Source organism: Rattus rattus, chromosome 3 (assembly GCF_011064425.1).
Source record: "Rattus rattus isolate New Zealand chromosome 3, Rrattus_CSIRO_v1, whole genome shotgun sequence".
NCBI classification, from domain to species: Eukaryota; Metazoa; Chordata; class Mammalia; order Rodentia; family Muridae; genus Rattus; species Rattus rattus.
In genome coordinates, this window is record NC_046156.1 from 78,771,393 (window position 1) to 78,799,239 (window position 27,847).

Genomic DNA, 27,847 nt, shown 5'->3' on the forward strand with positions numbered 1-27,847 from the left:
TATAGTGAACTTTATAATTTTGAGAAAATATAGTAAAAAGAAAAGTATCACCATAGTAAATTTCCATAATCTAAATTCAGAGTTTAGAAAATGATTTTTAGATTGGCAATGGCATGACCAGTGTATGTTAGAGCTGATCAATATCTGGGAGTGCTATAAACAATGTCCTAGAAATTGGAGTCAGATTCCTGAATGCCATGCATTGCTGGTTGCCAGCCTATTTTAGGATGTTTAAATGCCATCTTTATCTGCATTTGGAGTTATAAATATCACTTCATGGTATTAAATCTTTTGCAACAAAGTATATTTGAACATTAATTCTATTGATCACAGAATTACTAATTATTGATGATTACTATCACTGTATCTGAAATCTATCCAAAGGTCTTGCTCATCAATTACTTGTTTCTTCCTAGGATTCATACTTTAAAAAATGGGTCTAGCTAAGTATATGTTCTGGCTATTCTTATATCAACTTGAAAAAGATACAGATATCTGAAAAGAGGGAATCTTAATCCGGAATATGCCTCTATGAGACCAATCTTTGAGGAATTTTGTAATTGGATATTTTAAATTTAAATTTCAAATATTATTCCCTTTTTGGGTTACCCGTCCATAAGCCGCCTATCCCATTCTCCTCACCATTCTTCTATAAGGGTGTCCCCTCCCCAATCACCTCCCTTCCCACCTCCCGACACTGACATTCCCCTACACTGGGTGTGCAGTGTCAAAGTTTGGCAGGACAAAGGACTCTCCTACCACTGGTGCTCAACAAGGCTATCTTCTGCTACATATGTAGCTGGATCCATGGGTCTGTCTGTGTGTATGCTTTGGGTAGTGGTTTAATGCCTGTGAGTTTTGGTTGGTTGGTATTGTTGTTCTTAAGAGATTACAAGCCCCTTCAGCTCCTTCAATACTTTCTTGAATGCCTCCAATAGGGAGCCTGTTTTCAGTTCAATGGTTTGATGCTAGCATTCACCTTTCTATTTGTCACACTTGGCTGAGTGTCTCAGAAGACAACTATTATCAGGCACCTGTCAGTATGCATTTCTTGGCTTCATCAATATTCTCTAGTTTTCGGGGCTGTATATATATATATATGTGTGTGTATATATGTATATATATATATATATATATATATATATATATATATATATATATGAATATTTTTGTTCCCCCTGTTAAGGAGGACTGAATCATCCACACTTTGGTGGTCCTTTTCCTTGTTATCCATGTGGTCTGTGGATTGCATCTTCGAGCTTTTGGACTAATATCCACTTATCAATGAGTGCATACAATGTGTATTTTTTTTGTGATTGTCTTACCTCCCTCAGGATGATATTTTCCAGTTCCATCCATTTGCCTATGAATTTCATAAAGTCATTGTTTTTGATAGCTGAGTAATATTCCATTGTGTAGATGTACCACAGTTTCTATATCCATTCCTCTGTTGAAGGGCATCAGGGTTCTTTCCATCTTCTGGCTATATTAAATAAGCCTGCTATGAACATAGTGGAACATGTGTCCTTGTTGTATGTTGGCGCATTATTTGGGTATATGCCAAGGAGAGGTGTAGGTGGGTTCTCAGGTAGTACAATGTCAAATTTTCTGAGGAAAATTCAGACTGATATCCAGAGTGGTTATACCAGTTTGCAATCCCACCAACAATTGAGGAGTGTTCCTCCTTTCCACATCCTAGCCAACATCTGTTGTCGCCTGAGTTTTTGATCTTAGCCATCTGACTGGTGTGAAGTAAAATCTCAGAATTGTTTTGATTTGCATTTCCCTGATGACTGAGTATGTTGAACACTTCTTTAGGTGTTTCTCAGCCATTCGGCATTCCTCAGCTGTGAATTCTTTATTTAGCTCTGAACCCCATTTTTAATAGGGTTATTTGTCTCCCTGCGGTCTAACTTCTTGAGTTCTTTGTATATTTTGTATATTAGCCCTCTATCGGGTATACGATTGGTAAAGATCTTTTCCCAATATGTTGGTTGCCATTTTGTCTTAAGGACAGTGTCCTTTGCCTTACAAAAGCTTTGCAGTGTTATGAGGTCCCATTGTAAATTCTTGCTATTAGAGAATTGGTATTTTGTTAAGGAAATTTTTCCAGTCCCCATGGGTTCAAGGTTCTTCCTCACGTTTTCTTCTATTAGTTTGAGTGTATTTGGTTTTATGTGGAGGTCCTTGATCCACTTGGACTTAGTTTGTACAGGCAATAAGAATTGATCAATTTGCATTCTACATGCTGACCTCCAGTTGAATCAGTACTATTTGTTGAAAATGCTCTCTTTTTTTCTGGATGGTTTTAGATCCTTTGTCTAATATCAAGTGGCCACAGGTGTGTGGGTTCTTTTCTGTGTTTCAATTCTATTCCATTGATCTACCTACCTGTCTCTGTATGAATACCACATAGGTTTTATCACTATTGCTCTCTAATACTGCTTGAGGATAAGGAATGGTGATTTCCCAAGAATTTCTTTTATAGTTGAGGACAGTTTTTGATATCCTGGGTTTATTGTTATTCTAAATGAATTTTCAAATTATTCTTTCTAACTCTATGAAAAAATGAATTGAAATTTTGATGGGGATTGCATCGAATCTGTAGATTGATTTTGGCAAAATGGCCATTTTTACTATAATAATCCTGCCAATCCATGAGCATGGGGTTTTTTTCCATCTTCTGAGATCTTAAATTTCTTTCTTCAGAGACTTGAAGTTCTTGTTATACAGATCTTTCGTTTGCTTGGTTAGAGTCACATCAAGGCATTTTATGTTATCTCTAACTATTGTGAAGGGTGTCATTACCCTAATTTGTTTCTCAGCCTGTTTATCCTTTGAGTAGAGGAAGGCTACTGATATGTTTGAGCTAATTTTATACCCTGACACTTTGCTGAAGTTGTTTTTCAGGTTAAGTAGTTCTCTGGTGGGACTTTTGGGGTCACTTAAATATACTATGATATCATCTGCAAATAGTGTTATTTTGACTTCTTTTCAAATATATATCCCTTTGATGTACTTTTGTTGTCTGATTGCTCTGGTTAGGACTTCGAGGACTATATTGAATAAGTAGGGAGAGAGTAGACAGCCTTATCTAGTCCCTGATTTTAGTGGGATTACTTCAATTTTCTCTCCATTTAGTTTGAGGTTGGCTACTGGTTTGCTGTGTATTGCTTTTATTATGTTTAGTTATGAGCCTTGAATTTCTGATTTTTCCAAGACTTTTAACATGAAGGGATGCTGAATTTTGTCAAATGCTTTCTCAGCATCTAAGGAGATGATCACGTGGGTTTTTCTTTTAGTTTGTTTACACAGTGGATTACTTTGAATGATTTCCATATATTGAACCATCCCTGCATCCCTGGGATAAAGTCTACTTGATCATGATAGATGATCATTTTGATGTGTTCTTGGATTAGGTTTGCAAAAATTTTGTTGAATATTTTTGTGCTGATATTTTAAGGGGATTCTGTCTGAAGTTCTCTCTGTTTGTTGGGTCTTTGTATGAGTTAGGTATGAGCATAATTGTAGCTTCATAGAAGGATTTGGGTAGTGTTCCTTTTGTTTCTATTGTGTTGAATAGTTTGGACAGTATTTGTATGAGGTCTTCTATGAATGTCTGATAGAATTCTGCATGAAGCCCATCTGGTCCAGGGCTTTTTTTTTTTTTTTTTTGGTTTGGAGATGTTCAATAACTGCTTCTATTTCTTTAGGAGTTGTGGGACTGTTTAGATGGTTTATCTGATCCTGATTTAACTTTGGTACATGGTATCTGTCTAGAAAATGTCCACTTCCTCCAGATTTTCCAGTTTTGTTGAATGTAGGCTTTTGCACTAGGATTTTATGATTTTTAAAATTTTTCTCAGATTCTCTTATGTTTCGCTTTTTATTTCTGATTTTCTTAATTTGGATATACTCTCTGTGCACTCTGTTTAATCTGGCTAAGGGTTCATCTCTCTTGTTGATTTTCTCAAAGAACCAGCTCCTAGTTTTGTTAATTTCCTGTATAGTACTTTTTGTTTATACTTGGCTGATTTCAGCCCTCAGTGTGATTAATTATGGCCATCTACTCCTCTTGTATGAATTTGTTTCTTTTTGTTCTGGAGCTTTTAGGTGTTTTGTCAAGCTGCTAATGTATACTCTCTCCAGTTTCATTTTGGAGGTATTCAGAGCTGAGTTTTCCTGTTAGGACTGCTTTCTTTGTGTCCCATAAGTTTAGGTATGTTGTTCCTTCATTTTCATTAAATTCTAAAAAGTCTTTACTTTCTTAATTTCTTTCTTGACCAAGTTATAATTGAGTAGAACGTTGTTCAACTTCCATGTCTTTGTGGGCTTTCTGTCTTTTGATGTTATTGAAGACCAGCCTTAGTCTGTGCTGATCTGATAGGATGCATGGCATTATTTCAATACACTTGTATCTATTGAGGCCTATTTTGTAACTGAATATTTGATCAATTTTAGACAAGGTACCATGATGTGCTGAGAAGGAGGTATATTCTTCTTTTAGGATGAAATGCTTTATAAATATCTGTTAAATCCATTTGGTTCATAACTTCTGTTACTTTCTCTGTGTCCCTTTTTATTTTCTCTTTCCATGATCTGTCTGTTGATGTGAGTTGGCTGTTGAAATCTCCCACTATTATTGTGTGAGGGTCAATGTGTGCTTGGAGCTTCAGTATGCTTGCTTTTATGAAAATATGTGCCTTTGCATTTGGAGCATAGATATTCAGGATTGAGAGTTCATCATGATGGATTTTTCTATTGATTAATATGAAGTATCCTTCCTTATTTTTTTGGTAAGTTTTGGTTGAAAGTTGATTTTTTTTCAGTATTTGAATGGCTACTCCAGCTTGACTCTTGGGACTATTTGCTTAGAAAGTTTTTTCCAGCCTTTTACTCTGAGGTAGTGTCTGTCTTTGTCACCTATGTGTGTTTCTCATATGCAGCAAAATGCTGGGTCTTCCTTATGTATCTAGTCTGTTAGTCTATGTCTTTTTTTTATTGTGTAATTGAGTGTGTTGATGTTAAGAGACATTATGCCATAGTGATTGTTTCTGCCTGTTATTTTTGTTGTTAGATGTACAATTATATTTATATGATTATCTTCTTTTGGGTTTGTTGAAAGATTACTTTCTTGCCTTTTCTAGAGTGAAGTTTCCCTACATTTGTTGGCGTTTTCTATTATCCTTTGTAGTTATGGATTTGTGGAAATATATTTTGTAAATTTGGTTTTGTCATGTGAATATCTTGGTTTCTCCATCTATGTTAATTGGGAGTTTTGCTGGATATAGTAGCCTGGGCTGGCATTTGTGTTCTCTTAGATTCTGTATGATATCTACCCAGGATTTTCTGGCTTCATATTCTCTGGTGAGAAAACTGGTGTAATTCTGATAGGTCTGCCTTTATATGTTACTGGACATTTTTTCCTTACTCCTTTTAATATTCTTTCTTCGCTTTGTGTCTTTGGTGTTTTGACCATTTTGTGACAGGAGTTCTGAAGGCTTCTTGTATGTTTATGGGTATCTCTTTCTTTAGGTTAGGCAAGTTTTCTTCTATAATTTTGATGTAGATATTTACTGGACCCTTAAGTTGGGAGTCTTCGTTCTCTTCTATACCTAATATCCTTAGGTTTGATCTTCTTATTGTGTTCTGGATTTTCTGGATGCTTTGGGTTAGGACTTCTTTTTAAATTATCTTTTAAGGTTGTTTCAATGTTTTCTATGGTATCTTCTGCCCCTGATATTCTCTCTTCTATCTCTTCTGTTCTGTTGGTGATGCTTGCCTCTATGACTCCTGATCTCTTTCCTAGGTTTTCTATCTCCAGGGTTGTCTCTCTTTGTGCTTTATTTTTGGTTTCCATTTCCATTTTTAAATCCTGGATGGTTTTGTTCAATTCCTTCATCTGTTTGGTTGTGTTTTCCTCTAATTCTTTAAGGGATTTTTGTGTTTCCTCTTTAAGGGCTTCTACATGTTTACCTGTTGTTGTCATGTATTTTTTAAGGGAGTTATTTATGTCCTTCTTAAAGTCCTCTATTATCTTCATGAGATGTGATTTTAAATCCAAATCTTGGTTTTCCAGTGTATGTGGATATCCAGTATTTGCTTTGGTGGAGGAACTGGGATCTGATGATGCCAAGTAGCCTTGGTTTCTGTTGCTTAGGTTCCTGTGCTTTTCTCTCACCAACAAGGTTGTCTCTGGTGTTAGCTTGTCTTGCTTTCTCTGACAGTGCCCTGACCCTCCTGTAAGCCTGTGTGTCAGTGCTCCTGTTTCCTTTCAGCTGGATCTGGCAAGAGAGAGATGCTCTTGGTTTATGTGTCCTGAAACCTCTGGTCATGTCACTTGGAGCAGAAGAGTTGGTCTTTCCTTTGCTCTCAGGTTTGTCAGTGCTCCTGATGACTGGCTTTGAGTTCTGGGCACAGGCAGAAACTGGAAGTTTCTTGCAGCTGAGTGTTCCTATGTTCCTGTTTCCAGAGTCACCAGACAGGTTGTTCTCAGGACAGTAATGTGAGCAGAAGTGGTGTTCTCCCATGAGATCTCAGGATTGTCCACACTTCTGAGAATCCATCTCTCTTCCCCTAATGCATTTTTTTTATTAGTGATTATTGGGAGTGGGGTGGGGGCAGTCCATTGTCAATGATGCCATCCTGGGTTTGTGGTCCTGAATTGTTAAAGAGAATAGGATTAGCAAGCCATAGGGAGCAAGCCAGTAAGGAGCACTCCCACCCCTACCCTGTGACCTCTGTATCAGCTTCTTTCTCAAGTTGAGATCCTTTTCTGCTCTGCTTAAGTTCCTGTCCTGTCATCCTTGATGGTCAACCTTGATATGGAAGTGAAAGTTAAATCAATCCTTTCCTTCCTAAGTTGTTTCGGTCATGGTGTTTTTTCCCAAAAATAGAAACTGTAAGATACTATGTAACCCAGGCTACCCCTGAGCTCACAGAAATCCTCCTATTCTCTAAGTGCTCATATTTTGTTTTTATTTTTTAATCACAATCATAATCTGAACAGTGAGTTGGGTGTTGTAATATCTATTAATTCTAATGGGCACAGGGTAGATTTTCTAGGTTACTACTATATCAATGTCACAAGTTATTTCTCTTTGTTTTCCCTGTTTTTGGTATATTTGTTTTTGGCTGAGTATCTGGTTAATTTCAAGTTCATCTATATGCATCATCACATCAGATTTCTCATTTCCCTTTTACTTCATCTTTGAAATTGTTTATAAACACATATAATAGTTCAGAGGCATATGTACTCATTTGAGGCATTTCCTCATTTCAACATACTTCATGTGAAAATATATTAAGGCAGTGGCTCTAAAACTATGGGTTGTGACTCCTTTGGGAATCTAATGACCTTTTCACAAGGCTAGTACATTAGTTATCCTGCATATCAGATATACATTGTGATTCATAACAATAGCAAAATTAGTTGTGAAACAGCAATAAAAATATTTTTATGGTTTGGGTTCACCACAACATGAGGTCATAGCATTAGGATGGATGAAAAGGCACGGTTCTAAGGGAAGAAAATAAAGGAATGAGTACACCTGGAAAAACTTGTTTTTGACTTTCAATCTACTTGGATTAATAACAACTTTCAGTTTATAATTAGTTTTTGTATTAATCGGATATAAATATTGTATTATTTTTGTCTCCATATTACAGTGTAAAAGTTACTACAGCAAAACTGGTGTCAAAGTTATAGTAAGTTGCTTAATGAATGAATGATTGCATGACCTTGTTTTAATGAGCTAGAACATAAAGTGTTAAATGTTATTTTCTAGTTACGAAAAGTAGCCCTCAGAAGAAAACCTGTAAATGAACGCTATCAAGGACCTAAGAAGTTCTTTCCTGCTGATAAAAATGAAAGACTAAATGCCCTCCCATCATCAAGCATAAAAGGCAGTCATTCATGTTCTGAGATAACATCCACAGGTAACTTAAGATCAGGAACCATGATCTTTGGGCTACTATAAGCAAATAGTAACTCAATTATAAAATCTGCCACCATTTAAAATATCATTGGCATTTCTGTTCAGTGACTACGAATTTTCTTTGTTTATCTGAAAGTATTGAAATCATGTGAATTGACAAGTTTGAGGATATTACAAAGTAAGGAAAAGACTAATAATAATATTGAAAGGATCATGTGAAGAAGTTGAAAGCATTATTTATTTTGTATCACAAATAGTAAATTTCTTTGAATCTCTTCATAAGCTAAGAATTTTATGATAGTTTCTTAAAATTTGTCATAATAACAAATCATAAAATTACCCAGGTCTCCTAAATTTCTAAGATTTATCTGTAATTTCAGTTTCTTTCCATGATTTTGATACCTTTTTTATTATGCTAAAAATAACTTAAATCTACTTTTTGGCTGCTGTTAAGTGTACAGCATAGTGGTACTATTTATTGTCATATTCTAATATAGCAAGAGTGCCATTCGTCTCTAGGACATATCTTGTTAGTTCAAAACTTTATTCTCATTAAACTCTTATCCTCTCTCTTTAGTGCCTGACTACTCGCATTCTTCTCTCTCCTTGTATTATTTTTCTTATTCTGGTTAACTCATTCATATAAGTAGACCAGCATATTTCACTTAGTAGTGTTCCAAGTTTATCATATGCATGAATCTATGGTTTTAAGATTAAAGTATAAGAATATAAGGCTACAATTTCTGAGTCACTGTATGTTCATCTTCTCTTTTTGCATGTGTCAAACTTTCAAAATTCTAGAGGACCCTGGGAAAATCACTGTTAACATATTTTGTTTTTAAAGAAAATGATTTTTTTCTTTTTAAGACTTACTATATGCTAATGTATTTATTTGTTATCACTGAATGTCATCACACTAGCATGATTGATGATCTGCAATCCCTAAACCACAGTAGCTCTCCAATGACTCAGGCAGATCAGCAGTCCAGGAGTGCCCTCTTGGCTACTTGACCTGTCAGTTTTCTCCAGAAGTATTTCTATAACCTTGGGAAGGAATGCTCAGGAATCTTGAAAATTCCAACTTTTCAAGAAATTTGAAGATTTTTTTTGTTTTATTTTCCTAATTTTTGTGAGCTTTCCCAGTCCTTTGTGGAGGGAATTCTCCAGTCAAGAAGAATTTCTGAATAGTACAAGGGATTATAGTACTGATATTACTACCTTTTACTTTTCATGTATGTAATTATTTATTTGATATTTATTTGTGCGTCTGTCTGTCTGTTGTGTGCACATACACATTCACATGCACACAGATGCATGGAATATAGGCATGTGCAGATAGGTACCCATGTGAATATGAAAGGCGACGTCAGCATTAGGTGATTTCTCTATACATTTCCCATCCTTTTTTTTTTTATTTTGGAGCAAGTCTCTCATTGAATTTCCAGGAAGGAGTAGGAATGCTGGAGTGCCTGTTCTATCTATAACTCACTGAAAATGTGTAAAGTCTTGTGAAATCCTAGTGCAGACAACTGCTGCTCTTGAGAGTCCATGATCGCAATGGGTGCATCATATGGATAAGAGCATTTCTAAGTCCTTCTTCATGTCTTCTGGCTGTAACATTCTCTCCATGTTCTCTTCTACTGTGTTCCCTGAATATTTATGGGAGTGGGACTTAACTTACTTCATGCTTTTATGCATTATCATTTTTCAGTGTCAGAAGACAAACTGTGGGTCCCTGTGAGCAGCTTAAGTGGGTGTGCTGGTAGTACCGATGTCTTGAAGGATCAGCAGAGTGATGAAAATCCACTTCCACATGTGCAACAGCAAAAGACAGGTAGAGTCAATGTGGAGGAGGAAGTGCCATGTTGCTGGCTCACTGCAGTTCATTGTTTGATTCTTGCCAAGTTATTAGTCATCTGAAAATTTTGTGTAGTTATACTGTACTCTAAAAGATAAAGGAAGATAATCAAGCCACCAAATAAACTCATTACTTCTTTCAAAGATAAATTATACTCCTAGTTATTTATTTTCCATAGCAACATATTGGTGAATTATATCAAAAATGTAGCCCACATGCTATGTTTTGAGCAATCCTCAAAGAATATCTTTACATATTAGCTATGTTTTTGTGCTATATTTCATGTTCTTTTACTTGATTCTTCTTTTAACTGAAAATAGATTCTTCCCTCATACAATACACCTGACCACAGTTTCCCCTCCCTTTTTTCCTCCAAGCTCCTTGCCCCTACCTCCTGTCTCTCCAGGATCCGCAACCCCTCTGTATCCTCTCAGAAAAGAACATACCTCCAAGATTCAACAACCAAACAGACAAAACAACATAAAATAAAACATGGCAAAAGCCCTCACACTGAGGCTGGACAAGGCATTCATACAGGGGGAAAATCTCAAAAACAGGCAAAAGAGTGAAGGACAAACCCACTCCTACTGTTAGGAGTTTCACAGAAATATCAAACTGACAGATACAACATATATGCAGAGGATCTGATGTAGACCCTTGTAGGTTCCATGTTTGATGCTTCAGACTCTGTTACCCAATATGTGCCTCACTTAGTTGATTTAGTGGGCCATGTTCTCCCGATGTCCTCCATCCCTCTGACTCCTTATACCTCTATTTCTATTGGATTCCCCAAGGTCTGAGAGGAGGGATCCAATGGAGACTTAGAGATCTAATTATGGTGATTTGTACCCATTTGTGAAGTAACTGAACTATAATGAGATTTCATCTTAGAAGCAAGATCAATATCATTTAATCTTAAATCTAATGCTCTGTTTTCATGCTGGGAACTTTATTTTTTAAAGATTATGATTACATTTATTTCTCTGCGTTATGTGTACACAGATAAAACACTGTTGGGTATCTATCACAGATATTTACCTTATGCATTGTTAGTAGAATGGTCAGACTATTTCTCTTATTCCATCATATATGTTATAGTATATCTGCTTTTTTTCTGTGTCTAATATAAATGTAGGTAAAAGAATTAAGTCAACTAAACACTGGTATGTATAGCATGCTAACACCATGTGAGGGTCTGGGGATGAAAGGATGCATAAGCACTTTCCTTATCTCAGGGAGAGTGCAGTTTATGAAGAATACTTGACAAAATGGGCCATTTGCTTTGGCTTAAAGCCTCTCTTCAAGACAGAAATTTAATTACATGTGAGTTTCTTATATACATATGATTTATAAGTCTCTTTTGCCCTAAATTCTCTAAATAAGTCTTCTCTGCTAGCTTAGATATTTTCTACATAAACTTCTGTCTATTCACCATCAGACATAATATTTTTTGTATCAGACCATCCATTTATGATAAAATTTTTGGAGTTTAATAATTAGATACTTATCACATCAAATTTAAAAGAAACCTCATGTTTTCTGCTTCCTGCTTTCTGGTCAGGGAGAAGGAACTGTGTTTCAAGTCAGTGTATACTGTTGAAAATAAATTTAAGCACATGTGTAAGAACTCAGTTACAAAGACAAATCTTCCTAAGTAAATAGCCAGATGCTTTTACATATCTATCTGGGGCAGATGCATCACTGAGTAATTTACTATGAAAACCCTTTGTTGCAACACATGTCTGACACCAGCCATTGCCAGCTGACCCAGAAGTCCATCCAGATGTTGTCAGATGCCAATGTCCACGACAAATAAAAAACATGTTCTAATGGAAATCTGTTGATCTCCTCATTAGAAATGTTGATCTTTATAAGCAAAACACCTGATAATCTGCAGTTGTCAATCATTCTCTGTGGTGTTGCTGTAGATTCTTCCAAAGTCTTCTTTTGATAAGGCTGCTCAATATAAGAACCTACAAATTAAATTATAATACATCAACTAAAATAGAGGCCTGTGTGTGCTACCTTTTTTGGAAGTAGATATGTTAAAATAGATATGTCAGATATTAGAGATTATATGACATTTAGTTGAGCTTTTAAAAGGTAATACCAATGGCCAGTTAAGAGAGTTGGGAAATGAATCTGGCAGCAGAGTTAGTGGCCTGAAATAAAACTAAATGTTCTTGGCAGTGCAGCAGGTTACAGCAATTTTATACTCTGAACTGATGCCAGTGTATGTAGGAATGTTAATTTCTGAAAGGTCCTTAAATCTGTGGATGTAAAAACCATAGAATACATACATGTTTAGAGGCAAGTCTTTCTCATTCAACCTCCCTCAACATTTCCTGTGTTTCTAAGTTTAACACTGTAGAACACCTTCAGCTGGACATCATCATACCAAGTTGATTTGCAGTAGTTAAGATCAAGTCATTTGTAAATGACTTTGAAAACTCAGTCCAAACTTAAGCTCTTCAACTTGCACTCCCCAGGTGAGCCCTGGCTAGCTCTCCAACTTTGGCTTGTGCTCCAATTTCATTTTTACTCTTTGTAAAGCTCTCGTAACTTTCTCACCAGTAGTACTGTTTATAATAAGTGAGTGATTTACTCAGATTTTCAGTCAGAAAATTATTTACCTATGTTATAATTTATGGGGCTTGTATTTTATATATTTGATTGTGAGCCTAGCCTTTAACGGCTGAGCCATCTCTCCAGCCCGGGCCTTGTATTTTAATGTGAGCAAAGATCGTGACATTTAGTTTCCTGAAAGCATATCACAGCTAGCAGTGGAATGGAATGCACGCCCCCACCCCTCACTACCACCAAAAAAACCTTCCTTCTGATGAATGACTGTACCTGAAGTTCCTCCACACCTCTCCTCATGGCATCTCGTCCCATCCTGTTCTCTCATTGTCTTCTCTTTGTTCTTAGACAGACAATACTCTTCTTACTTTTAGCCTAAGCAAATGCTTCCCCCTCTGATTCAGGATGCTTTGCAGAATTCCACTCTGTCCTCAGAATTCTTGAGTTTGTGCTGCTCGCTCAGTGTCCACTTCTCCATCGGTATTGCCAGTACTGTTGCACACTTAGCTGGATAGAAGGGAGTGAAGCTTAGTTGGGTGTGAGTGGATACAGTGCAGGATCTCGATCTGCATGAACCCAGGCAATGAACACACCCAGGGGGAGTCCAGGGTCTCTGGGTTAAGGTTTGTGTGACTAGGATATGGGTGGTGGAAGATATTTCATCTACATACTAAGGCACTTTAGGTTCTGGATGAAAAACAAAGCAAAACAAAACCTCAAACAAACAAACAAAACTATAAGTTCAGACAAGTAGTGAAGCCTGATCACTGTCAGGGTTGTAAATTCCTGCTTAAGGTTGGGAGAGCTGGACCAGGTTGGAAGGTGGAGGTTGCTAATTCCTGCTGTCATCATAATCAAGGTTGGCCAGGCTGAAGCTTCCTCAACCCTTCTTCTGTAACCCATTAAGGCTCCATGGGGTTACTTTCAATCTCAGATCAGATTCTACCTCCTCAGTTAGGTCTTTGAGGCCACTCTAAATAATGTTGCTCCCCTGGTCCTTCACCCAGTTATTTCTTTCTCCTATAAGCTTAATGTTTAACTTATATTTCCTCATGCTCATTTGTTAGAAAGCAGGAAGGAACTTGCATACTCCTCAGAGATAGAGACTGGTTCTAGTATTCTGGAGTGCAAATTGACAGCAAGGGTGATGTCTGATTCATTTTGAGTACTTTAATTGTGGCACAGTATTTGATAGATTTAGAGGTTAACAAATTATTTTTATCATCGAAGTGAAAGAGGTATTAATTCACAGGCTCTCAGAGTTGGATGGAATTTAAGACATTTCACTGTGTAATTCTGTATTTTAAATTCTAATTTTAAAGATGAGGTGTGGGTTATATCATACGTCAGATCACAAACTGATTTTCTCAGTCAGTGCAAACATGTAATAAGGTTCTTAGCTGCTCAGCTAAGCACTTTACCCACAAAACCATGCTGCTCAGCTAATGGTCTTTGTGTTCCTAGAAGCCTTTGAGAACACATTTTCATTTTTAACAGTAATTCTTAAAAGCATGCAGGATAACAAGTATTCTAATAATTAATATTTTGCCAATTTACTTATTGATCAAACTCTTTGATCCTTTGATAAAAATCTTGTTGCTAAGATGCTACGCAAGAAGGCTGGAGAATGCCCCAGTAGAAAAATTTGAATTTGCTTTCCATGCTTGCAAGGGGACTTGAGTTTGATCCCAGAGCTCAAATAAAAGTCAGGGACAGTGGAGCATGGCCATCATCCAGACACTAGAGAAGTAAAAACAAAGAGATCCCTGGGGCCTGCTTGGCCAGCCAGTCTAAGATGAATCAGTGAATTCCAGGTTCCTTGAGAAATGTCTCAAAAAATATGAATGATGGAGGAAGGAATTCTATACTGACTACCAACCTCTACACCTGCACAGAAAAAAGTGCCGTAGCAAGTGACATGCTATAATTGATTCATGTTTATAACTGTGTTATATATAGAATAGTAGTAACAATTACATTAACTATTAGTTGGTGATTGATGTATGTGTCATAATCTCATTAGTGGTTTTGTGCTCATTAATACCATCATATTTTTTCTTTTCAATATTTATCATAATTTCGGTACTAAGTATAGAACATGTGTTTTTAAGGTATCATCAAAAGGAATTGGTTATATCTAGAATCTGACTGGAATCAATCAAATTAATCTTTCCCAGATACTACATTTTCAATGATGGTGTGTGTGTGTGTGTGTGTGTGTGTGTGTGTGTGTGTGTGTGTGTGTGTGCGTGTGTGTGTTTGCATGTGTCTCTTAGTATGGGATGATGGTTTCAACTGGCACTCGAAAATTAAATTCTGAAGTAAATGAGATGTGAAACTGAAGGAGCAATAAATAAATAAAGTCTCTGTGTCTTGGTGACTTCAAACAATAGTGGAGTCCATTTCCAGCATGGGGGATTGTATGGCCTTTTGTTTTGTGCTAGCATATCTGATCTATCCCTTGGGCACATTTCTTTCAATTGGGATCAATTAGCTTCAAATTCAGTGGAATCCAGATGCTGCTGAAAGCAGCAGCTACTAGAGTCCTCTCTGAGTTTTCTGAAGGGCCTCTGTGTTATTTTACTGTTTTCTCACTTCTGTTTTGTTGTTGTTGTTGTTGTTGTGAGAATCCCAGGTCTTACTAATAACACCTTCTTTTTATTTGCTGTTTCAATGAGAAACATAAATGTTTTTAAATTTTGCATTTGATGAGGCTTCATGACACAGAAAAAAGAAATGTTTCCAGAGATCCAGGACATTTGTGCTCTGTAAAAAATTCCTGCAATAGCTGTTTTTCTGCTGGGGTGAACCTGATGAAGGAGTGGCGGCTTGTTCCTTCTTGGCTTTGAATGGCATATGGCGTCTTCCCACATTCTATAAAAGGAAAACCACTTTCAATTTTGGTCATCAAAATAATGAGGGCATTTTTAACAAGAATCAATACACAGGCAAATGCCTGGTGATTACCTTTCTTCAGAAATTGTTCTGCACACAGTCACAAAAGGGTCAGAAACTTAATTTATTCATAATTACATTTAGCAAAGTAATTTAAAAATTGGTTTTTGTAATGTTCATCACAATCCATACCCTCTGTGTGTTTTCTTAGTGAGTTTTAATTAACTATTTACATGTTGCATCTGGGGGCTTCTGAGGATATCTACTACATTCAACATAGAATAAAAGGAAGAAAAAGAGACTAAGTTACTCTTTATTTTATATAGGGTGACCTTCATAACCAATTTTTTTTTAATTTAAATTTTTGAGTTTGCATTGTGACACAATGTTTTGAGGAAATGTTCAATCATGATTTCTATAAGAATAACAGCAGCATATCTCAAAACTTACATGAAGATCATTTTAAGAGCTTATAAATTTACATTTTAAATTATTTGTTTAACTTGAAATACTTCTATAAATCTGGTGGTAACTCAAAGCGATAAACATGTTCAGTGAATCTTTGACTCTAATACTTCTTCAAAATTCCCATAGCTTTTGTTGAAGAATTTTTTGCCAAAAAAGTGAAAATTTTGAATTACTTATGCTCCATGGAATTTAAAATTTTCCCATTCTTTCTGTAGCAGAAGATTGCATGTTAAAGAAACCAACTGAGCCAACCTCCGAAATGCAAACAATTCTGTCTGAACCGTGAAAGAACAGTAACCTGAGTGTGTCTGCTCTGGGACCGTGTCACAGAAGGGCCAGTAGCTTTAGAGAATGAATTCAAATTTATAAAATTTCAACATGAACTCTCATTTTCTTTTTAAATCCATATTTTTAGATACTAGCCTGTCAGTGACAAGCTCCTAAATGGGAGGGCCAGGCATGTAAAGATTAAGCAGATGGGGAAGTTACAGTTAGCATTTTTGCACAAGCTGATGTCTTATACCAAGTAATTATCTAGAACCCTACAGAAGAGAGGAAGCAACAACTAGAGAAGGCAGAATGGATGGAGAACGTGAGGAGAACATGGTTCTCTGAACCAACTGAGCAGGGCTTATATGGGCTCTCAGAGAATGAAGCAGTGAGCATGGGACCTGCATGGGCCTACTCCAGGTCCTCTGCATATATGTTATGGCTGCTAGATTGGCGCTTTTTGGGGACTTCTAACATCAGGAGAAGGTGTATCTGACTCTTGCTTGCTCTTGGGATTCCTTTCTCCTGTTGTGATGACTTTTCCAACCTCACAATGAGGACTTTTTCCTTGTCTCATTATATCTTGGTTTGTCCTGTTTGGCGGTCATCTTTTGGAAAACTTCTCTTTTCTGCAAGAGAAATGGAGGGGTAGTGGGAAGAACCGGGAGATGGCAGGGTAAGTAGGGAGAGTGGAAAGAGGGAAACTGTGGTTAGGATGTATCATATAAGAGAAAAATCTATTTTCAGTAAAATATTTAAAAAGTATAACACCTTGTATACAGTTCTTCTGAAAAGAAAAATGAGACAAAGCCAGCCAAATTCATCCATACAATGAGAATTGCTGATTGTTCATGATCTATAACTGCGGCTCCCCAAGGTGTTGGCCCCAGGACATGCCAAGCATTGCCAAGCCTGTATCTGGATTTAGTTGGGGAACTAAGTTCCTTTTCCATGCATTGGGACCTCAGGAAAAGTCCTGACTTGGCCTAGCCCTCAATACTAGACTATATATCTTCAAATGTAATAAATAAACAAACAAACAAATAAATAAATAAATAAATAAATATCCTGTTAAGTAAAATTAGTTGTTTATGAACATACCATGTATATATAACTTTTCTCCCTCTCAAGACAGACTGTAGAATTTTCCTAGAATTTCAGGATCAGGTAAGGGCATCCAGCTTTGGGTAGACAAGAATAGAGCGTGTGTGTTACACTAGTCTGAAGTTGACTTGTCATATAATATTTTGTCTTAACAGCTATTAAAATTAGGCTCTCTTTTCTTGAATGCAGAAAATGCTCCAGAGGAGTTATCACCATGGATGTAATTTGAGATTAATTAATTGTGGATAGCTCAAATAACTGACAATCAAAACCTGTCTTTCCTTCCAATATTGTTTGATGCACTCTATTGGTTTGTGTTCAGCAGGGATGTAACTAGCATTGTTAATGTGCAATGTTGGGTGGGGCACAGGGAATGATTCTGTCTGTAAAGTGCTTGCCTTCTAAGTACCAGGACCTGAGTTTGATCCCCAGATCCCATGTAAAATGTCAGGCACTATGATATGTGCTTGTGTTCCCATTCCTGGGATGGTGGGTCTAGGAGGAACACTAGGGATCAGTGGCTAAACAGTGGAGTCTAATTGGTAAACGTAGACCACAGAGACAGTTGCTCTCAAAGGAGTTGGATGATGCTCCAGATCATGAGAAATCCTGTCTCCACTAACATGTGTGCCTATGTGTAAACCTTTGCACCTGTATGCACACTATAAATTAAACAAGTATACAACCCCCACACACACACACATGTAGGATCTCCTTCCTTCCTTCCTTCCCTCCTTCCTTTTATCCTTTCCTTTATTTTTCTTTCTTTCTTTTTTTTCTTCAATATGGGATTGCTCTGTGTAGCCATGTCTGCCAGCCAAGGCTGACTTCCAAAGCAGAGAAATCCTCCTGCCTCTGCCTCCAGAGGGATTATGGGATTAAAGACATGTGCCACCCTACCTCATTTGTACTTGGGATCTGAAAGCAGTTGTTTACTTTCTTTTCTTATTGTAGGCCAGAAATCACAGAGACCATCAACAGCAAATATTCCTGCTTCCAACTCTGATCAAAAAGACACCAGCTGCCTTTTATCCTCTTATACCCGATCAAAGAGTGCAGACCCTCAATTTCCATCCAGAGCTGCTTCTGAAATTTCAGAAATTGAATACATTGACGTCACTGAACAGAATGAGCTTTTCGGAGGCAACACTGTTGATCAACAAGCTTTAGACACTTTGGAGAAAGAATTAAATATACTGAGAAACCCTGCAGGTAAATGTTAGATTTTGCTCGTAAAATGTTAGCTCTGTACTCTGATTCAGTTCTTTTCTTTTTACTATTTTATTTATTCTTCTCTCATATATTACTTCCTAACTGCACACTGCAGTTTTCTTTCCCCTCTGCCCTCCCAGTCCTTTGCTCTCTGACCTCCTCTCCATGCCCAGTACACTTCTGTTTCTCTTCAGCAAAGGTCATGCTTCCCATAGTTATCAATCAAACATGGCACATCAAGTTTCAATAAGACTAGGCCCATATTCTCCTAATCAGGATGAATGAGGTAAGCAGTGGTGGAAAATGGTTATAAAAAGAAGCAAAAGAATGAGAGAAAGATAGCCCTGTTTCTACTGCTAGGAGACCCACAAGAAGACCAAGCTCCACAACTGTAACATATATGAGAGGGCCTGGGTCAGACCTAGGCAAGCACCCTGGTTGTCTGTTCAGTCTATGTGAGGCCCTGTGAGCCCACAGCGGTTGATTCTGTGGATTTCCATAAATTGTTATTGTCTTTTCTGCAGAATTCTCAGAGATCCAACTAATATTTGGCCATGGGTTTGTGTATCTGGTATCAGTTTCTGGATGAAACCTGTCTGATCAGACTCGGGCTAGACACCAGTCTATGAGTACAGCAGAATGTCATTTAAAATGATTACATAGATTGATTTTTGTTGTTTTTCCGTTGGTTCTTTTCTTTTTTTCCTTCCTTCCTTCCTTCCTTCCTTCCTTCCTTCCTTCCTTCCTTCCTTCCTTTTTTACCAGTCATGTTTGGTTCTAGGTCTCTGTACAATTGAGCATTTTGGATTTGGCCCTCTAGGCAATTTCAAGGGTGGGCTCCTTCTCATTTTGATGTCTTACTCTACAAACAGAAAGGCATTCTCTTCCCCTATAACTTATTTCCTTAGATATCCCCCAAACCACACAAAAACATTTAGTACCCCATATTTTAAGTAATTGTATGTGGTCCTCCTCAACCTAAACACATAAACAAGTTGTGACATAAGAACCTTCATGTTTGGGGCCAGCAGGATGTTTCAGTGTATAAAGCCAATTGGTCAAATATGGCAACTAGAATATTATCCCAGCAGGGTGATGGAGATAACTTTAATCTCAGCAGTTGGGAGGCAGAGGCAGGTAATCTCTGAATTCCAGGCTAGTCAGGTCTACAGCATTCCAAGATAGCCAGGACTGTATAAGAAATCCCTACCTCAAACCAAACAAAATAAACAAATACAAAACAAAATCCAACAATACCAACAAAAAAATCCAATAACAAAAAAAAAAGGAAGGAAGAAATTACTCACAGGGACACATATGTTTGAGTTCTCCCTGTTTCTCTGACATCCTCATGTATGCACTGGTGTGTGTGTGTGTGTGTGTGTGTGTGTGTTTGTGTGTGTATTCAAATACACACACACATTAAAACTATAATGAAAAATAATTTTAAAAGCTCTTTATTCATCTTTCTTTCAATTTAATGGAAGCTTAATATCTTCAGCTTTATGAAATCTTCTGCCAATCCTTTATGGTGGGGTGGGGGTAGGAATTGAGCTGTTGTGACTTTTAAGCAGCTGTTCCCAATCTAGAACACGTGGACAGATCCATTGATATCTTCTCCATGTGCTTACTGAGTATGTCTCTATTATTTAACAAGGGCCCAAGGACTGAGATGATGCCCCAGTGCCCAAGCTGCTGGGTAACAGACCACAGTTTAGGATGGAAGTCTACTTGGTCATTCTATTTCTAACCTGAATACCTTCAAAGAGTGTGACAAATAGCTCCTGCATTCTTGAACACTGCTACTGTCTGCTAGTAACAAAACATCAGGGAGGCAAACTTCTTAAAGTCATTCACAGTTTGAAACCAACTTTACATGAAGAGGCCACTCTTGTCCCAACCCTTCTATTCTGTCTCTTTGATGTTAGTAGCCCTCTTTTTCCTTTACTAAGTTTAGACAGCTCTGCTGCTTTTCTAAGCATGATCCAACTCAATTTTGAAAACTTCAGGCAATAAGAAAAAAAAAACAAAAGCAAACAAAATCCAACAAACCCCACTAAGATAACAAACAACAAAAAACAAACAAACAAACAAAAACACCATACCCTCAGAAAATCTTACTATTCTTAAAACACCCTAACTAGGGGGTATATTTATACTCACCCCAGCAAGAGAAGTCAGTGGCAGACCATATAAGTGGTCCCACTCATGTTTTTCTTGTAGAAACAAGGAGATTAATTGGGTTTAAGAAGTCTGGGTGACTTCTGTACACAATAAAGCCCAACCTGGCGTGAATGAATGCGTATTCAAGTTCTGTTGCTGTAATTCTCTGCTCAGCTTGCAGGCAGCTTCTCTGAGGAAGTCGTCTGCTCATACTCCTACTGAAAATCCTTACTGTTTCTGTTAAGTGTGGAGAGTTCTTAGGAGTCTTGTGAGCTTCTCATCTATTTTGATGTAAAAGTATTATTTGGGGCTTTTCTATCTCCCCCTTATTCCAGAATAATGATATTGAGACCTATTATAGTTCATAATAACATTTGGCACGATAGCTAGGCAAGATACTCATCGATTCTAACCTGGCCACCTTGGCCATGTGCCTTGTTATCCTCCATCTTGATCTCACCATGGTTGCTCCTGCTCCATCCCTGTCCTAACAGCAACTCCCTCATGATGACCCCCAGGGTGACCCCTCCACCTGGGTCCCCCTCATTGGATAGGAAGTTCTGTCTTAACTCTCCTGCAGAGCCATAGGCTGATCAGATCTTTATTATCCTCTTAGAGGTGAAGGAGAACATTTTTTTACAAAACACTGAGACAGGAGATACTTCAGTAATAATGACAAAGACAATGCCCAGACTGCAACTAGATCTCTGGGCACAGAAAGCAGCTTCAGAATATACAGTGCACATAATCATCTTCCAGCATTTTGAGTTTCCCTCCTCCTTACAAAAGGGAATGCTTCAATCTTGAAGTAAACACCTTCCCAAAGATCGAGGTACAGATTAAAAGGAAGGAGGTGTATTGTAACTTCATTAAAAACAGATTACTGCTACTTTGCACAGTACTTTTAAATTGTAATCAGAGGGGCATATTTAAAATCTTAATAGAATGAAAGTATAGATGTTTGCAAAGTATTTTCACCAGAATACTGCTGCCAAGATAACTATAGAAAATTGCCACATTTTAGTCAAAAAACAGTAAAATATTGACAGTTCATTCTAAAGTTTGTGTTATTTCTTAAAACTCAAGAAAACTGAAAAAAAAACCAGATTAATTCATCTCTAAAACAAACAATGAAACTAATTTATTTGAATCCCTTATTTGAGACTCACTTTCTTGAATCGTATGCCATAATGGCTATTTCTGGTTGTCAGTTTGACTACATCTGGAATGAACTACAATCCAGAAATGGAAGGCACACCTGGTACCTATATCTTGAGACTGGAAGATACGGGCCTCTGACCTGCATCTTGACATGGAGATTTTGAGCCATGAAAAGCTAATACACATGCTAGTCAAGAGAGTAATAAATACATCTCAGTGAGTCATAATTTATCTTAAGCTTACCTTCCTGTTTCTTTCTTGCTCAAAATTCCTGTGGATTAAGTCCGATCGAGAACATTTTCATTCATCTTAAAAGTTTGATAATGGTATTTTTGACATGATGTGTCTTTAAAATATCTTTGAAATATTTCTCTGTCTATTGTGTGTGTCTGGGTTTACGGACGATATGCAGGAAAGGAGGAGGGTGAGTATGACCTGGCAAGGGCAGAATGCAGAGGACAACTTTGCCAAGCCACATTCCTCATTATACCTTTACAAAGATTCTGCAGATCAAACTCACATTGCCAGTCTTCCTGGGCAAGAGGTTGGCCTGGGAAACCAGCTTGCCAGGTCCTGGAGACATGTCCATTATAATAAATGACCTGAATGTACGTAATTAGTAGATCTGAACTTTCTTTCCTTTATAAAATAATAGACATCTGTTTTTAGCATTGTTTGGTTGAGCCTAATAGTCTAGTTGGTTTTTTCTTTTCCCTGCAGAGAAGGCTTTGTGGATATGTTACTGAAGTGACTCCAGATTCTTTTAAATCTACAGGAATATTCCTGGCTCTCCATTCTTCTGTGACTTAATTCTATGTTCTCTTAATTTTGTGACTTCACCACTTTTTCCTCACATTTCTATCCTGGGAGAATATCTTTTATTTATTTATTCAAGTTTTTTTATACATTTTATTTTGTTCATATTTCAACTAGGCTTATGTCCTATCTTGTCTTAGGTTCTTGGATACTTAGTGACAGGATCAGGGAGATTTTTTTTTTTACAATGGAATCTGTTCTTTCTGACTGTAGAATAAATTCTTCATTTTCAGAAAATATTCTCTGCTTTTGTATCTTTGAATTGGATTCTGTTACATTCTGTTTTCTCCTGATGGGAACCTATTTTAAGTTGGATCCTGTTTTAACAATACCTTTCCAATATATCCTTTAGTTATTGCATTATTTGGGGTTCTCACAATGACAGTCTCCCAACAGAAAGTCCAAAATTCTGATTGTTGTTCAGTTCTTGAAGCTTGTCTTCAGAATAGGCCAAAATTGGAAAGAAGTGAGCTCTAATGCCAGTGAAGAAAGAAATTTTCTACTGAGCATGTGGACAAGCAAGAAAAATTCAAAAGCCTCTCCTTGATATAGGCTGCCACTAGAAGATGTGACCCAGTTGGTAGGAAGATATTACCATCTCAGATGATCCAATCAAGAAAATTCCCTTACCAATGTATCCAGCTACTTGAATTTTGATTAATTCCAAATATAGGCAGGTTGATAGCCAAGAATTGCCATCAGGGTTGCTTTGCATGCTTTCTATTTCCACCTGCTTTTATTATGCGGTTTATAAAGCTCAAAATCTATGTCAGGATTTCAAGGACAAATTCTCTAATGATATGGTTTTCACTCTTCCTTCACTATTATTGACAAATTTTTTGAAGAAACTTCAAACTTTCAGAAAATGTGTGGAAGAAAAATGTGACCAATTCCTGGATGTATATATGTCCTAAGATAAAGAGCAGAAAAGAGGGAAAGATGGAAAAGGAGAGAGTGAAGGAAGAAAAGGGTGGGGAAAGGGAGAGCAGTGCAAAGAATGCCTTTTGTGCACTTGTATATTTTGATCCATTTGGAAGTTAGTTATAAACTTTGTGACTTAGCCAGAAATCATCAATGTCTACCTCTCTGTTCAAGAACACATCTCACATATGTGCTGCAGTGTTCAGAATAAGGCAGTTAATATGATGAAGATGCTTCTCTATTCCAGAAGACATGTTTAACAGTACTGTCCTGAAGCTTTTATTAGAGCTCACTCCTTTTTTTGGGGGGGACAAGGGATAAGATCCAATTGAAGAATATGTGGTCATTTAATTTTGTTTCTTATTTTGGATCTTTGAGATTAGTTTTGTTGTTGTAGTTACTTCTTTTGTTGTCAAGAGACTTGTGAAATATTTTTGATCTTAATGTGTGTTTTCTGCCAATTCCTTTTTAATTATTATTAATGTAATTGAGACAAGGTCTTGCCATATAGTTCAGCTTGGTCTGAAGATTGCTACACACTCTAGCCATGCCTAAAACTAAGGATCTTCCTCATTCTTCCTCCAAAACCCTAGTGATGGGATTACAGATGTCTAATGCAATACTTGAATTTAGGTTAATCTTTCCTTTATTAGTGCATCATACTTCTGATTCTTTGGTCCTCTGTTTTTGGCTGTCACGTATCAACTTTGTATCTTTGTGTGTTGACTTTGTGCATTTTGTGCTCATCCTGAGCTATGAAGTATACCTAAAACCCTCAACTTTACAGTAATATTGGTCTTTTATTTGGTACTGCCTTCTGGGATTTGGTGGTGTTCTTTCAGCTTAAAGTCTGAATGCAGGAGAAGAGAACAGAACAAAAGTAAAAATTAGAAGTTGTAGCATAGCCACTTGCAGCTAAAGGAATTTTCCCCAGTATCATTTTTCATTGTATGGTGTGCGACTACTTTTCTGTGGGTCTTCATTTTTCCTATCTAACAAGTGAGGGTGGTGATTTTTTTAATGTAACCCAAACTTTTAGCATTTTTTTTGTTTCATAGCAAATTTTATCAAGAGTCCTCAAATATAAATGAGATTAGGTGACTCTCTAATTGCTTTGGGATTGTGGGGAAAGAACTTCATCTCAAACTTAATTTATCTAAGTGTATCATAATTTGAAAATCACTGAGCTAAATAATTTAAAGGAAGTTTTAATCTGTAAATATATTGAGGACTGTCTTTCATTGGGAACAATGTAAATTACTTTCCGTGGGGAAATCTGGTTGCTGAAAAACTGTAAGTTACTATTAACCACCAAAATCTAAATGTTTTTCAGTCCAGTTTGAGAATACTGTCAGTGTTTATTCCTTTCATCCAGGAAGTTATTCATTTGACGCTTTTGTCAAAGTTGTCATAGCACCCAGTGATGGTGACAGCATAAACAGTCATCACAGTATAGAGTATGATAATTTAGATGACTTTATGGGTTGGGGATATAGTTCAGTTGCTAGAGTGCTAAATGCACAAAACTCTAGATTTAAGCTCCAGAAGATTATAAACAGAGCACAATGATTTACATCTGTAATTCCAAGATTCAGCTGTAGTGATAAAGGGCTCTAAAGTTCAAAATCATCCCAGGCTACATATTCTATCAATCTAGGCTATGTGAGAAGCTATATGAAAAAAGACAGTTATATCAATGTCAGAAAAAAATGCCTTGAGATCTAACATACGAGTATTTATTTCCATACTTTGATCTAGAGTAGTTTGTATAAATGTTTTCTAAATATTGTTTCTTTTACATGCACTGTTTGTCTACACCTAAGGTGCTGACCCATAGGCCAGCTGATGAAAAGGGAGACTTAAGGTTCACAGGCCACTCTTTCAATACAAAGCATCAGTTCCCCTAAGCAAGGGAAGCAGAAAACCATGGCAGAACAACAGTGTGTGTTGCCGAATCTGGGTGGAACCTCTCTAAGTTGCTTATTCAGTTTGGGCAAATTCCAGCATCATAGGCTGTTCACCTGTTTCCTGAATGAATGCAGTAGTGACCTATGGAATCACATGTTTCAGATCCTTCAGAAGAATCTCACAGCACACCCTCAGAACAGTTTCAGGCATTCAATGACAATTTCCTGACTTTAAGTCGGATGTCCAAAGACCTCCTTGAGATGCCATGTGAGAGCGAGCCCTCTGGAACTGAGTCCAGGTAAGTTAAGCCTACAGCTTTTTGCAGAAGGATGGTGACTAGCAGGTGTAGATGAGCTCCAATCTCTTTTCTTTATCATATAAAGGAAATTTTCTCACATGTGAGTTTATGACAATTTTTTTGTAGAATGTTTGTATCTTGTCTGGACCTAACAATGTGATTTAGTAAAAACCAGAAAAGCATGTTATTTTATTTAGAAGATATTTCTCTACTATATACTGTGTGTGGAGAGAGGGAAGGAAATAATAATCCTCCAGTATTATATTGAATGACAGCTGTCTTACTTGAATTAATTAATCTGATAAATTTTCATAGTTCACACAAGTATACTCTTACCCAATGTAAATGTTAGAGAATAAAGCATTGAGAAGGTTTTTCTTTAAAATTTATTCTAGAATTTTGCCAGCATTTTAATTTGCACAATTTTGCACTTCTTTGAATATGGGTATTTATTTAAAAGCTACGTAGCTCAAATTGGCAAACGCTTCAACAAAGAAATAAATGTGGCTATTGTTGGCATTGGCAAGTTTAAAGGAAGATTCCTCCTTTTAGAAATAAGAAAATAAATTCAAAATAAAAATCTCTCGATTTTTAAGTCTCTCAGATTGGGTTGAAGTCTCTTGCTGAAAGGAAATTAAAATTATGTAACTAAAGTCTTTCAGAAAGGGAAAATCTTTTGCCTGAGCTCTTGAATTATTTGCACTGTTGCATCATTTACCTGAGCTCTTGAATTGTTTACACTTTAAAAAGAAGTATATTATGGAATTTCTCTTTTTTCTAAAAGTTACTAAAGTTCTACTAATTCAATATGTGTGCTCATCATTTCACAAAAAAATTTTTGGACTAAAAACATAAGGGGACACATGATATAAAACAGGATTCACAAGTAAAAGAACAGCACCTAACCCCACTTTGCACTTGTATTCTCTGTCCAAATGACTTACAGACAATCCTATGGATTGATGATTTGGGCTATTTTGGATTTGATAAAATAGTCTATCAAAGTGTAATGCCCATCACAGGGTGAACATGCTCATATTTTCTGATATACATGAGCTGGCAATTGGACCAAAATATCTGAATGATATACAATTTTGTTCATTCAAGCTACATTTATTTTTTTATTTTTTTCTTTTATTGGATTTTTTTATTTACATTTCCCGGTTCCCCAGACATAAGCCCCCTATCCTATCCTATCCCCCCTCCCCTCCTTCTATAAGGGTGTTCCCTCCCCATCCACCCCCAACCATTGACAGATATGCATGTATTAAAGTTTTGGGTGGTCCGATTCCCTATACATAAAATCCAAAACGAACAAACTATTAAGCAAAAATTCAAGGCAAATAGTTAGGCTCATTGAATTTTAACTTTCTTTAATCTTGGGTGACTATCCCCATCCTCCTAATTTACTGTGCATTAAGCAATGATTTAATTGAATGTCTGTTCATTAGGATTCTTTTAAGCACCCAATATCATGATGAATGATTTTAACTATAACCCAAGACTCTCCAAGTTTTAGAAGTTCCTTGAAAATCATCAGGGAAGGACAATACTATAGCCCATAAAAGTTCTCTCCCTTAGGTACAATTGTAGCCTTGTTTCTCAAAAGCAGGAAAATGATGAGAATTTCTTGTCATGACGAAGTTTAGTATATCCTAATAGCATCAAAACTTATGGCCCCATTCAGCCTGCTTCCAATGACTTCAACATATGTAGTATAGATCATAAGACAAATGAGAGCCGAAACTTGGTACCATATGCTGTGTATTGATCTTCTAATGTAATTTCAGCACTCCTGGAAGAAATAATGAAATGCAGCCTTTGCTGTCACTTGAGGATTGCAGCACAGATGAGGAAGAAGAAGATTTTCTTGACAAGCAGAATGTCATTACACTACCATGGGCAAAGAGGGCTTAACAGTTCATTACTTTCCATTCTGTACTCAAAATAAACCAAACAACTGAGTGATTAACTTTTGCAGGTATTGGAGATTATTAATGGCTCTGGTGTTTCTAAGCTTGTAAACCAATAAAGATTAGTGATCTTATAAGCTTAAGGTCCTTTAATTCCATATAGCATATTGTATGCCAAAATCTCATCTATATTACAGATTACACTGTAATGGGTAAATGTATATCAATGAAACTTACCATAGGACAGAATAGGCTTATTTATGTTTCTTACTCAATTATGTTTGGCATGATTAGGTCAAAAACATGTATTATCTAAGGCTATGTCATCACTGTGTCACCAACT

The 27,847-nt window shown here is 36.8% G+C and overlaps 1 protein-coding gene across 1 annotated transcript in view; it reads left to right on the forward strand.

Annotated features, from left to right (window-relative positions):
• Zbbx (zinc finger B-box domain containing) overlaps window positions 1-27,638 on the forward strand; it is a 91,404-nt gene extending 63,766 nt beyond the window's left edge. The window contains exons 13-17 of the mRNA XM_032898239.1: window positions 7,788-7,938; window positions 9,649-9,771; window positions 18,067-18,324; window positions 25,456-25,591; window positions 27,382-27,638. Coding sequence (XP_032754130.1) covers window positions 7,788-7,938; window positions 9,649-9,771; window positions 18,067-18,324; window positions 25,456-25,591; window positions 27,382-27,508 — 795 coding nt within the window. The 3' untranslated portion in view covers window positions 27,509-27,638. The remainder of the gene's footprint in view (window positions 1-7,787; window positions 7,939-9,648; window positions 9,772-18,066; window positions 18,325-25,455; window positions 25,592-27,381) is intronic.
• Window positions 27,639-27,847: the final 209 nt, after the last annotated feature.